General features: G+C 31.2%; 1 protein-coding gene across 1 annotated transcript in view; it reads right to left on the bottom strand.

The window, feature by feature from the left end:
* The window catches only part of CDH9 (cadherin 9), a 120,597-nt gene that overhangs the window by 29,200 nt on the left and 77,949 nt on the right, over nucleotides 1-13,448 (bottom strand). The window contains 4 exon segments of the mRNA XM_032628739.1: nucleotides 446-633; nucleotides 2,783-2,950; nucleotides 3,543-3,662; nucleotides 8,773-9,067. Coding sequence (XP_032484630.1) covers nucleotides 446-633; nucleotides 2,783-2,950; nucleotides 3,543-3,662; nucleotides 8,773-9,067 — 771 coding nt within the window.

Below are 13,448 nucleotides of genomic sequence, written 5' to 3'. Positions count from 1 at the left end.
GTCCGGAGTCTGTGCTCCGCAACGGGAGAGGCCACAACAGTGAGAGGCCCACGTACCACAAAAAAAAAAAAAAAAAAAAAAAAAAAAAAAGCATCTTCAGGCTTCATCTATTTTAATAAACCATCACACTTAACAATTTAAATATTTTAAACAGTGAATGAAATAATACCATGGAGAAATATAAAACAAAGACTTTTGAGAGTATCTAATCCTTGTTTGATTGTTGTCTACTATAAGCACAAGCTGTTGAGGTTTTATATCAGTTTTTAAGTGTCAATGATAAAGATGCTTAACTTATTTGAAGTGAAATCGCAACTATTCCCACTTATATGAAGGATAGAAGCATGTAAAGGATGGGAAAAATAAATCCTAGGCTTTTCTTCCTTGAAAAGCAAAAATAAACTATAAAGCACTCAATGAGGAAATGAAGACAGCAAGAAGAAACCTGTTTGACAGTTATAATCCCTTCCTGTGTATCCTTGTCAGTGATGACATCAAACATATCTGCTCCGTCTCCTTCAGCAATGCTGTATTCCATCTCAGCATTTTCCCCCACATCAGGGTCATTGGCTTTTATCCTTCCAAGATGAGTTCCAAGAGGTACAGACTCAGGAGAATAAAATTGATACGTACCTGAAAATTAAATCAAAGCTGTTTCATCTTTAGATAACAAAAATCTTTCATTTCCTCTGCCTTTTTTACTTAAATAAATTAATTTCAAATTAGAGTTTTTCATCATATTGAATTGTAAGCCATAAAAAATTATAGATTTATTAAGTTAGAAAAATAATTTATAAAGGCAGAGTACTCTCATTTTGTAAATGAGAAATATATGTTCCAGAAAGATTAAGTGAATGTCTCAAGGTTATTTAGATAATAGATGGTAGTCCTGATACTAGAATCCAGAACTTTTGACTTAAGAGGGCAAGGACAACAATTATTTACTGCTTATCTGAAGCATTCAACATTGTCATTACACATCTTTACTTATACTAAATGATTTAGAACATTCATTATTCTTATATTCTAACTCAGGGATAGAAAAAAAGAACTCCACACACAGCAAGTTCTTTCTTTCTTTCTTTCTTTTTTTTTTTTTTGCTTGTTAATGTCTTTAAGTGGGATATGAATGTTTCTGTCTCCTGCAGTTTCAGCCATTACATCGTCCTGTTCATGAAAGCATTTTAGTTTGTGAGGATTTATTTAAGAGATGATAGGAAAATATCACAAAAAATGTTAATGAAAGGTAGAAATGTTTTTAAACATTTACTGTATGTTGAAATCTATATAAGGCCAAAGGCCCTCTATGTTAGTTTATTTAATTCTAACATTAGTCCTTATAGAATGAAGGCAGGTGTATTATCCTCAGATAAGGCTCAAGGAAATCATCCTTTAAAGCTGGGAAAAGCAGAAGGCAAAACTAAGTCTCCCTGACTTCAAAGTCTGTTCTCTTTCCAATTTGCTTGGTGGTTAAGAAGAGGGACTTCTAAATCCAACTGCCCTGGATTTGAATTTTCATCACTAGGCAAGTTAGTTAAATTCTCTAACCCTTAATTTACACATCTATAAAATAGAGATGATGATAGCTATTAACTCATAGGTTTGTTATGAAGATTCCATGAAATGACGTCTTTAACATGCCTAGCCCAGTTCTTAGTTCAAGAACATTTTTACTATTACTGTTAGAGTTCCAAACCTTCTGCTGAGATTATAATAGATCATAAAATTATAGAGTGGCAAGTCATTTGAGAATTCATCACATCATACTTTTTCAGTTTATGTTTAAGGAACCTGAATGCAAAGTTTAGATTTATGTTAATTAGTCTTATTATTTATAGTCTCAGCAAAGTTTATTTTTTAATATTTGTCATTTGTACATGTCCACCATCTAGAGCTGTATCATCAAGTATTTCAAATTTGATTAGCTTGAAAAAAATGCTTTATTGTATTGGAATCAATGTTATAAATTGAAATTTCAGGGCCCTTAACAGAACATTTCAAGATAGGACTTCTTATAATTTTATTTGCTACAACATAGAAATATTTTCAGCAGAGAATTAGTCTGTTTTTGTAGGACCTCATGGCTTGCAAAGAATCCATGGTTTAACATAGAAATCGTGACAACTGAAAGGCTATTAACTGATTTAATCATCACAGGTAGGTAACAGATACCAGAAAACTCTAACATATCTCAGATGCCATCACAACCAAGTTATTTCATGAGACTATGGGCCAATAAGAAAGAAAAATGTGGCCAATTAAACTAACTTGCATTGATTTTAATATAGTATCTGATTTCAGAGACGTTAAAACATCAACAAACCTGTGTTTTAGAATTGATTAAATAAGGGATTATAATTCTTACATACAAACAAGAGAACTGAGGCAAGACAAGTGATAGACATGGGATTTGCAGCCTGGTGGTCAGACTTGAGAGTCCACACTCATAGCCAGGAAATAGATAAGAAAAAGAACTAGATGATCATAGGAAATGTTGGGAAAGGTAGTCCGGAAAATTTTATAACTCTTCAAAAGGTAGAAGAAGATAATTAAAGTTGCCAAAAAGAACCTCATTTCCTTGTTTTCTCCATTACCTACTCAATGATGAAATGATCCTAGTCACTGTTAATTAATTTGTGGGAAATTGTGATATTCTATGGGAGGAGGGGTTGTGGATTCATCTTTATCCATAAACTAGTAGTGAAACTACTAGTAAAAGTATTAAACTGTTTATAGTGTGTTTGAGAAATTTTCCACATGGTATCACTGAAACCTCTCTTACTCTGGGGAAATCGAGGAGGATTGTTGTTGACGTCTGTCAGAGTGATGTTCACTGTGGTGGTTCCAGAAAGGCCTCCCATCTGGCCACCCATGTCTTTGGCTTGTATAACCACTTGGTACTGCTCTCTGTTTTCTCTGCTCATGTCTGGTAATGCAGTTTTTATTATGCCTTTTGGAAAAAATAGACAAATATTTTGCAGTTCAATCATTGTGTTTTAAAATTAAGCCATGCAAGATCCATTTTACAGACATTAATCAGAACAAACAGATGATAAGGTGTCAGTGTACCTAGATAAGTCTTTCAATCCATACGTAACCAATTTAACATAATTCATGGAACAGAAAAAAATTCTTCCATGGGCTGTTGTTCAGGAAAAAATTTTTGCTAGATCAATTTAATTATCCTTTTGACTAGAAAAACTAACTTTAGTCAGAAGTCTTTAGATGAATAAGCTTAATTTTGATGATTGTCACTTTTTTTTGGTTTTGAGTATTTCCTAAGACATGTAATGTGTTGAATCTCTGTGAAATTTTGTATTTAATGTAATAAATTTAAACTCAATAAATACTAGTCTAAAGGGCTAAGGATTCAAATCTTTTTAAATAATAGGAATTCTGCTTCTGTATCCATGGAATAACTATCAATATAAGGAATAAATAAAAACATGATACTTAATAGCTTTTTAAATATAGAAAATCTATAAATGTGCATCCAGATGTATTGCATAATGAGAAAGAGACCAAGTATTAGATGTTGTTACCTGATTCTGGGTCCACTGAAAAATATGGCTGTCCTTGCAATATGCTGTAGACCACTTTGGCACTATTTCCATAGTTGGCGTCATCTGCATCTGTTGCAGTCACTTGTATAACAGATGTACCTACATGAATCCGCACCCAAACACAGACACTTAAGTACTTAGAAATTTGAAGCTATCTTTATGAAACCATATTACTGGGAATGTGGTGTGTTAAACCATGGTACATGTTTCAAGAAATTTGTTTAAATTATGCTGCTAGAAATCACTTGTCTTTCATTTTTTTAAATTTAAATATTCCTTAATAATATTGTTACTATTATTGAGCTATCTAAAAAAGTCAAAAGCAAAATTTATCATAAAGATGAATATGCACTAACTGGTTGAAAATACTGTGACAGAAAACAATTTTTCACTGAATACAGTGCACATACAATTTTCAGTTAATACATTTATTGCTAACTGGAAATGTGAATTCAAAGATAAATCCAACATTGAAAGCACTCTGCTGCTTTTTATTCTGATAAATTAACTAAATAATGTAAATTGAAAATAAAGAGGCCCTGTTTTTATCAAGACACAAAAGGTAAAATTGCCAAAATTTTTGGTATGCAAGATATATATGATTATTGTATCTGTGCTTCTCATTGTAATGTAGTTAACGTAGTCATATATAAATATACCTATTGATATGCTGTGTATTATTTGCTACACATATTTAGATCAGCAGATATACCCCTCCAGAGTTAAGAAAGTGTGTAATTGTCTCACATGCAATACTATAATTTACCAATACTCTGTTTAATTTTATTTTATAAAAATTAAGGGCTTCCCTGGTGGCGCAGTGGTTGAGAGTCCGCCTGCCAATGCAGGGGACACGGGTTCGTGCCCGGGTCCGGGAAGATCCCACATGCCGCGGAGCGGGTAGCCCCGTGAGCCATGGCCGCTGAGCCTGCGCGTCCGGAGCCTGTGCTCCGCAACAGGAGAGGCCACAACAGTGAGAGGCCCGTGTACCGCAAAAAAAAAAAAAAAAAAAAATTAAATTATTTTCTCTTAACTTTGTCACATATAATTATGTTTTAAAAGATAAAAGAGCTTTAAAGGAGCTAGTTTTAGGAGCTAAAGGTAATGTAATATATTGATGGACCTTTCTTATATTTTTTAGAACTCTATAAAGATTCAAGGCATGATTCTAAAACTACCATTAACTAAAGCCTACCATGTATTCCTTGAGCAAAATGAGTTTGTAGGACATTTTCTAGTATAGTACACACAATTTTTCAAAATGTTGACTCTGATACTTACATAGATTTTAAAATTCTTTAGAAAAAGTGAGTTCCACGTTGGCTCTGTAACCTACTTTAATATCCAGCATACATTACACACTCATAGCTTGTCTAATTGAGTTGTAATGAATGTTTCTCAAAATTTGCATATATTTGCTTATGCAGATTCTAGGAATTAATATATTGAACATTAAGATTAAACTAACAGCTTTATTTTCCATCAGTATATTTGAATATATGAATTCAGGAAGTATTTTTATGTTTTCTCAAAATTAATTAGTATAAGATGAGAACTTGAGCTCTTCCTCTTGAAGCCTCTGTTTCCTCAGCTGCAATAGAATTGATATGTCCTGTGAGAGGACACAGTACAATTTACTCAGTCAGTCCCAGGTGTACTGTTTTATCATTTAAAAAACATCCACTCGTGTCCCAGTTAGACCAAAGCAGAAATCATAAAGAGATTTCCATCCCACAATAATGTTCAAATGTTCAACTAGAGTGGTTTTCAGATTTATATTTATTTTTATATAACCTTATGTGAACATATATTAGATTAGTAATTGTTTTCATACTTGAAGGTTATTTGAAATATGAATTACTAAGCATAACCAAGATGCTAAATGCAAGTAGTTAATTCATTGATTTCATGACATTTCTTTTGTTACCAGACTCACTTTTCTTGGACTGTGGCTATCATTTCATAATGGGCACAGGTAAAAACACACCTTTATCCTTTTTTGACACTTTTAATAATATTTTTGTTGTTAAATTTGGTTTTGATCATTTGCTCTTTATCATGGGTATATGATCTTCGAACCTACCTGAAAATACTTGGCCTAAAAATAATAAAGAAATTAAAGAATGGAAATCAATCCTATAATGTGGCTAAAATGCTACAAATACCCATATAAAATACTGTTCCCCCTCTCAGAATCATGGTAATAATTAGAATGTTGTTAAACACTAATGAACACTGGTAGCATATCACTGATACGTTATTTATAATAGCAAAATGAGAAAAAAAATATGTAGTGTGTTGAACTCTAGGGAATGACTAGATTTTTCCTTAAATATAAGGACATTTTACAGTTCATACTATTTAGTAATAAAACTAGATAGAAAATGGTTTATGTGTTTTGTACTAATTTTATAAATATTTGCTTATAAAGACAGAATAAAAGGAAATACACTACTTTGATTTTTATATCACTCTAAATTTTCTGAGCTATATATGCTTCATTTATTCTCAAATAATTTAAAAGAAGTATTTACTTTTTTTTTGCGGTACGCGGGCCTCTCACTGTTGTGGCCTGTCCCGTGGCAGAGCACAGGCTCTGGATGCGCAGGCTCAGCGGCCATGGCTCACGGGCCTAGCCACTCCGCGGCATGTGGGATCTTCCCGGACTGGGGCACGAACCCATGTCCCCTGCATCGGCAGGTGGACTCTCAACCACTGCGCCACCAGGGAAGCCCAGTATTTACTTTTTAATTAAACAAATATTAAGTAAAATATAGTGAAGCCTGAATGACAAATTTATGTCATTTGTTATATGTAGGTTTTGTGTGATGTAAACTCTCCAAAGGAAAGGGCTATGTCTGCTTTTGTTCAACACTTTATCTCTAAAGCCCAGTAGAGTTTCTAGTTCAAAGTCATAACAAGATCTAACACTTACAAATTGCTTAATGTAGACTAGGCAGAGTTCTCAGCAGTTGATTTGTATTATTATTTGATCCTCATGATAAACATGGGATGCAGGCCTTGGAGCATATAGAGGTTGCTCATGATTACACAGCTAGTAGGTGATAGGATGGGATTCGATCTAGCCAGTATGAAGAAGCTTCATTCTAAATACTGTATTAAATGGCCTGTCTAGACATATGATTAGACACATATTTGAATCTACAGGCAGTGTACCTCTAAGAAAGGGCCTAGTTTAGGACATGAAGCATTCAATGGTGAGTTACTTGTGTGATCTGTGAAAAACTACAGATAGATTCCTTGTTGGGCAGACAGTGTGGGAGGGGAACTGAATCAGTTTTTGAGGGACCTACCCAGTCAATGAGAAACCTCCAAAATTGCACAATAGGAATTTGCCTTGAGGGAGATGAATGCATGCAAATATAGAAAAAGAATAGATAATCTTTAATCAAAGTATAATGACCACAAAAAATGGAAAACAAAGTGTAGGAATCTGCTATAAATACCTAATTCAAAGTGTATCTCATTTTCTTTCACTATATATTCTCATGTATCATCCAGATTAAGTGTTCTGATCAGAATATGCTAATGTGTTTCAGATTTAAAGAGTTCATTGGAGTCATTTGATTTTAACTACCAGTAAAAGGGATGGGGAGGAATATGTCTGAACCAAAATGAAATATGGCGTATTTGATAGAAAGAAGCAGAGGCAGAGGGAAAAAGCAAGGAGAGGATTTGGTGAGACAAAAAAAGAAAAGACAAATATATTAAGACAAAAATAATCACGTAGGGGGGGAAGTATAAAGGAGAACATTGGACTACAATGTTGGAAAGAAGGATAAAATGGGAATAAAGAATTTTTATATTTTATTCCATTGGACTTCATTTACCCTCAAAGTTAATAATAGTTTTTCAAGTGTTTGATTTAAATTAAAATCACTAATATAATGAAAATAAGGTTAGAATTCAATAATGGTACATTACTTCATTTAGAGAGGAGGCATTCTTTATTATGATTATGCACAGGCTTTAGCTGTTAATATATGGGTTACACATAGCCTGACAAAGTTCCTAAGTATCACCCTTTACATTTCTCTGTAAATGGTTATGTGTATAGGTAAAAGCAGAGAAAATCACATCTATAAAACTATAATACGTTTATTTTCCTTTAAATCAGGTAGGAGAGTTACAAAAGAACAATACATTTTCAGGATATAAATACATATACTTTTTATTTAGACATATATTTTATGTGTATACATATTTAATATCAATCACTCAGTAAAGGTGGATATGTTTGTTTTTCTTCTTTAAGAAATTATTTGACTTACCCATGTATTAATTACAATAATGTCAAAGTTATATACTTATAACTGATTTTGAAATAATATTCAGCTAAATGTCAATTTTTCAAAATCAGTTACATGTTTGGGATATTATAGTAAGTTTATATCACTTATTTTTTTTAGAAATATGATTTAAGAGTCAGCTCTTATCTCATTAACAAATCTAAACCTTTCATATAATTATAGCTAAATGTAGTTAAATATACAGATAAAAACATTGCATAATAACAAATGGCATTTAAAATTATGGGCAGCCTTAAAAAATGAAATGATTATTTTCAGTTTTCAGGATAAACCATTGCTGGATGGAACATAGCTAAAATAATATTAAAAAGACTTGGGATATTGTTGTTATGCTACCAGGTTATTTGATCTTAATTCAGTTCCTTAATCTTTCTGAATCCAGGGTTCCTAATTAACAGAATGGGGATTTAAAGTTCTGTTTCCCATGCCTACCACATCAAGTTGTTTCAGTGATCAAATGAGATGATCAAAAGAAATTTATCAACTACAAGCATTAATTGTTTTTATGCAAAATAATGCAAACAAAACTGTCTAAAACTGCTGACACTATTTGATATTCCTTTCATTTCAGGCCAAAATACATTAAACTTGACTGCCATTTGAATGGCATTTGAGTAAAGGTAAAGACGTTTGTTGAAATGCAATGGAACAGTTGTTCTCAGTAATCATTTTAGATGTCAGTTACAAAATAGCAGGAAACATTAAGAAACATACAACCGAAAATAATTAGAAGTGAGATAGCTAACACTAAATAGTAGTTTCAGTTATAGTTCTTATCTTGAAAGAGATCACATCTAACTGTATGTCCATAATAACTACCTTAGCAAAAAATAAAATAAAATAAAAAACTTAGTTTACATGGATTAACATATACCTACCGACTCCAGACATTTCAGGAACACTGGCAGTGTACAAGTCTTTTGTGAATTTTGGTTCATTGTCATTGATATCGTGGATTTTAATTATAAATTCAGATTCAGGCTCCACCTGCCGCCCGGTCTTTCTGTCTATAGCCTTGGCACGAAGAACGTACAGGGACTTTTCTTCTCTGTCTAATTTCTTTGCCGCATGAATATCTCCTGTGTTTTCATCTATTACGAACAGACTGCCAGCCCCATCTCCTGTTAATATGTATTTTAAATTTCCATCTCCTTTATCTTGGTCAGTGTGAAGCTTCAGAGAGGTAGAAAAGAAGAGTTCTATAAATATATGCATTGTTATTACAGAAAAAATAATTTTGGCAAATATTAATTTATCTCTACATGACATCACTGAAACAGTGATTGCAATGGTTATCTTAATTTTCACTGTGGAGAGATTAAACATTTTAGTTTGATCATTCTCAAAATTTTTAAACATTTAATGAGACTACATTTGAAATAAAATAAAAAGTATATATATATATTTCTCAAAACACAGTATTTCCAAGACATTTTTGAATAGAATGCTACCAAGATTTAAATGTCTAGTACATTAACAACAAAAAACATCCATTGGTCTAATAAATCTTAAGTGTAAAATATTAATATACTCGATTACGTCTAAAATCACTAAACTCAAAGAGGTGATGTGAGAAATTTCTGACCTTATTATGATGATAAGTTTAGGATATATACCATAATTTTAAATGATTTTACCTCCCTTCAGTATAATATCACTTGCAGATGCACAGGCTCTGTCATCAGAGACCAACCAGAGACAGAATATTAATCTCATAGATTATTCTCTACATGACTTTGGGAGAGTACTCTTTCAACCAGGATGTTCTCACTTTTTGGAAGTTGATGTATTTTATAGACATTTGAAATTTCAAGTGATATAAAACACACAGGGCTTTTCCATTGGTCATATAAATAATTTGATGAAAATATTAGGATTTTTTTCATAAATTATCTTCCTTCTATTCATTCCCATCTTAAAAGTAAACTTCTTAGTATAGAAGATTTTTCACTGATTATTTAAAACAGACAAACGGATCACGTATTTACAGAAATTTTGAGTTGGAAAAAATCCTAATGTTTTTGCAAACCTAACACTATTCTGAAACTTGAGTCTTTACTAGCCTATGCCTGCTCTGTTTTCTTCCATCATATAGTTCACAATTCCCAATACATTCTTACTCCCATCTATTTCTTTAGCGTCCCATTCCATCTTTGAACAGTTTGACTATTTGAATCTATTTTTATGGTAGCCAAAATTACAGACTTGAGATTCATACTTTACTCCTCCTTTACCCAATGTTAAAATAACCATATGCAGCCTTTTCTTCTCTGAAATATCTCCCCCACCCATCCGTCTCCATCTCTATGGCTACCACCCAGGTTTTGTTCATCATATCTTATCTGTACCACTGCAACCATCTTCTAATTGATGTCTACCTCCCTCTTGTTCTACTCCAAACAATTTTCCATACTAAAGAAGCAGATTTTTCTATATCACAAATTGAGTCATATTACTTCTTAGCTTAAAAATCTTCAACCAGGTACAGTGCATAAGAACCATGAATCTAAAGTCTTATAAACCAGGCTTGGTCTCATGCAAATTTCTGTTATATTGGGCAAATTGTGTGTGTGTGTGTGTGTGTGTGTGTGTGTGTGTGTTTAATCTAAGCCACTTCTATTAAAAGGGGATAATATTTTTTTAAAAAATCATTACTTTTATTGTTATTATATTTCCTTGGACTCTATAGCCTTATTTATGCATTATCCATAATCTTGTTCTCATCTCCAGATGTGTTTTCTGTCACCTTTATCCACTTTGCTATACACTCTGTACATACCAATTGTTTTGTTTTGCTTGTTTTGTTTTCTTCATTTCTCAGAAGGCCTGTTCTAGCTTTCATACCTGATGTTTGCAGATGTTTCTCTCACCCTTTAACACCCTTTCTCTTCTCTGTATTTTCCCCTAACTAAATATTTATCAAATCTCATTAAAAAATTTTTTTCTTAAGGATGCTTTCCCTAACCCTCTAGACTAGAATAAATATTCCTGCTCTGTAATTATAAAGCACATTTCGCTTTCCTATCATGATACTCACCCCATTTGGTAAAATTGTTTGTTTTGCCCACTAAACTGTAAAATCCAAAAGAGAAAGATTGATATATATATATATAAAATTTCTATGGCCTCAACACATAGTTCTTAAAAACCAAATATTTTCTTTTTTTAACAATATGTTTTTACATGTATAAAGCAGGTTTAGTTGTCAGTGATTATTAGAAAAATCAGATTATAAATAACATAAAACTTGCCTTTGTTTTACTAAAATTACATCTTAGAAATCTCTGTATGTAAATAAAATTATTTTAATGATTGCATTTTTCAAATAGTTTTTTCAAGCTACTTTATAATAAATATTTTTGTACATTTATCTTTGTATTGCTAGTACTTTTCTAAGAGGAGAAAAAGAAGATACTTTTAATGGAAGGAAATAGGAAAATATGAAAAAGATAGATGTATAGATAGATAATTTATATGTATTAGAAGCTTTATTTAATTTGGCAAAAAATGTTGAGACAACTAAAATATTCACCTTATTAATGTTAGAATGTGTACAATGCTATTTATAGTCATTAAAATTATGGTCTACATATATACTGTTGGATGTAAATCATTTAAATGAGATATTATGTTAAAATACAATGTCTAGCGTATAATTTCAACTTTTTATACCTTTATTTTTCATAAAAATACTCTTAACATATACATAATATTGCAAGCAGTTGTATAGTTTTAAAATGTTTCCCTTTGTTTTTAAGTTGTACATGTTTTATACATTTTTATGAATAAATTTGTATTAATTTCTCCATAAAATAAAGGAAAACTAAATAAAACTAGTCTGGAGAGATATAGGAAATAAACTACACGATGTCTCCCACAACGTGTAGTCTAGTGTTCTCACATTTATACACAGAAAAGAAACATGAGAGATTAGTCAGTTATCAATATTGTCAAATATATTGTCAGACTGAAACAAAGATAATCCAGGGATAATGCTGCAATTTACTGAAAATTGTGGAATATTAAATGCGGTGGGGCAAAGATTGTGTATTGTCAGGAGTCCTTATCCCATGCTTATATTATGGAAATTAAGTAGCCAAAATAAAAGGCAGGAACGCATTTATACTGTTACAGAATTTCTGTGGAAATTTGCATATGTATACACAAATGAAAATTAGTTTTAAATTTTCTATATCCCTCCCCACTATCTTTCCATATATTTAACATAATAACACTATGATAGATATTGTTATATCTTTATTTTCTTCATTTAATAAAGATTTAACATTCTATTGTGATTATTAAAATGTGCAGGAAACTGAATCTGTGTCTATCACACTAAATTATATATGATTCTACATGTTGGATTCAAACACCTGTGGAAACAATTTACTTCTCAGAGATTTTCTACTCATTCAAAATATGTTGAAGTCTACAAAAGTATTTAGTCAAACATAATAATAATCCTAGTAATTATACTTTCCTCTGAATGGTTTTATATTCAATATTTAAAATTTCAAGGAAAATTCATTATTATAATATGGTGCTTGGACTGAGGATTATGTCCAAAGGGAAATTAAAATATTTATGGAATTACAAGACTTTCAGAATAAGTATGTTATCTGAATATATTAAATTTTAGTTACTAAATCTTTGCAACAAACAGTAATATTATTTTAGTCATTCATGTATTGAAATCATTGTAATTTAGATTTTTATTCTATTTCTACCTGTTTTAAACCCTGTCCCAATATTTCATATATATTCCTTATTCTGTTAATTTAAAATGCCATTTTAAAAGTACTATTTTACACAAAGTCAAACACATTTTAAAGCATTGTCTTTAATTCACAATTTCATTTTAAGAACAAAAGCTCCCAATAGTTATTTTCTGGTGCAATATAACAAAAATGAAAACTACTAGCTTAAAATACTGAATTTCTCTATTATGTACATTATTAATTTTGAATTATACATTTAGAACTGATAGTAAAACCTATTATACAATAACTTAAATATAAACGAAAGTCTTAAAAAATAAACCCAAAATTCAACATTTTGTAGTATCATAAAAAAATAGAAATCTTGAAAATATTGTTTATCTATTATAGAACAAAGCCCACATAAAATCCCTTAAGAAATAAGAGTACCAAAAAGTAATTATTTTCTTCAGACATCAATAAACCAAATAGTCTTCGTTTCCTGGTCATAACTTAGTTGCCTCTTCTGAACTTGAATAAATACACTGAAAGCAAAATAAATCATGGGTAAATATTTTAAATGCTAACTATTATTTTCCAACATTACATTTTTAGTTTTGCTCTGCTACAATTTTTTTGTTTTTAGAAAATTTGAAAAAGTAAATATGTACATGCAAAATAGGCTAAGAATTTAAACTGTGATGGTTAATTTTATATGTCAATTTAACTGGGCCACAGAATGTCCAAATATTTGGTTAAATGTTATTCTGAATGTGTCTATGGGGATACTTCTGGAAGAGATTCACAACTCAATCTGTAGACTGTGTGAAGTAGATTGTCCTTTCCTAAAGTGG

Source organism: Phocoena sinus, chromosome 3 (genome assembly GCF_008692025.1).
Source record: "Phocoena sinus isolate mPhoSin1 chromosome 3, mPhoSin1.pri, whole genome shotgun sequence".
In the NCBI taxonomy this organism is placed as follows: domain Eukaryota; kingdom Metazoa; phylum Chordata; class Mammalia; order Artiodactyla; family Phocoenidae; genus Phocoena; species Phocoena sinus.
Note: the sequence above shows the minus strand (reverse complement) of the source record. Positions and strands in the feature narration are given on the sequence as shown.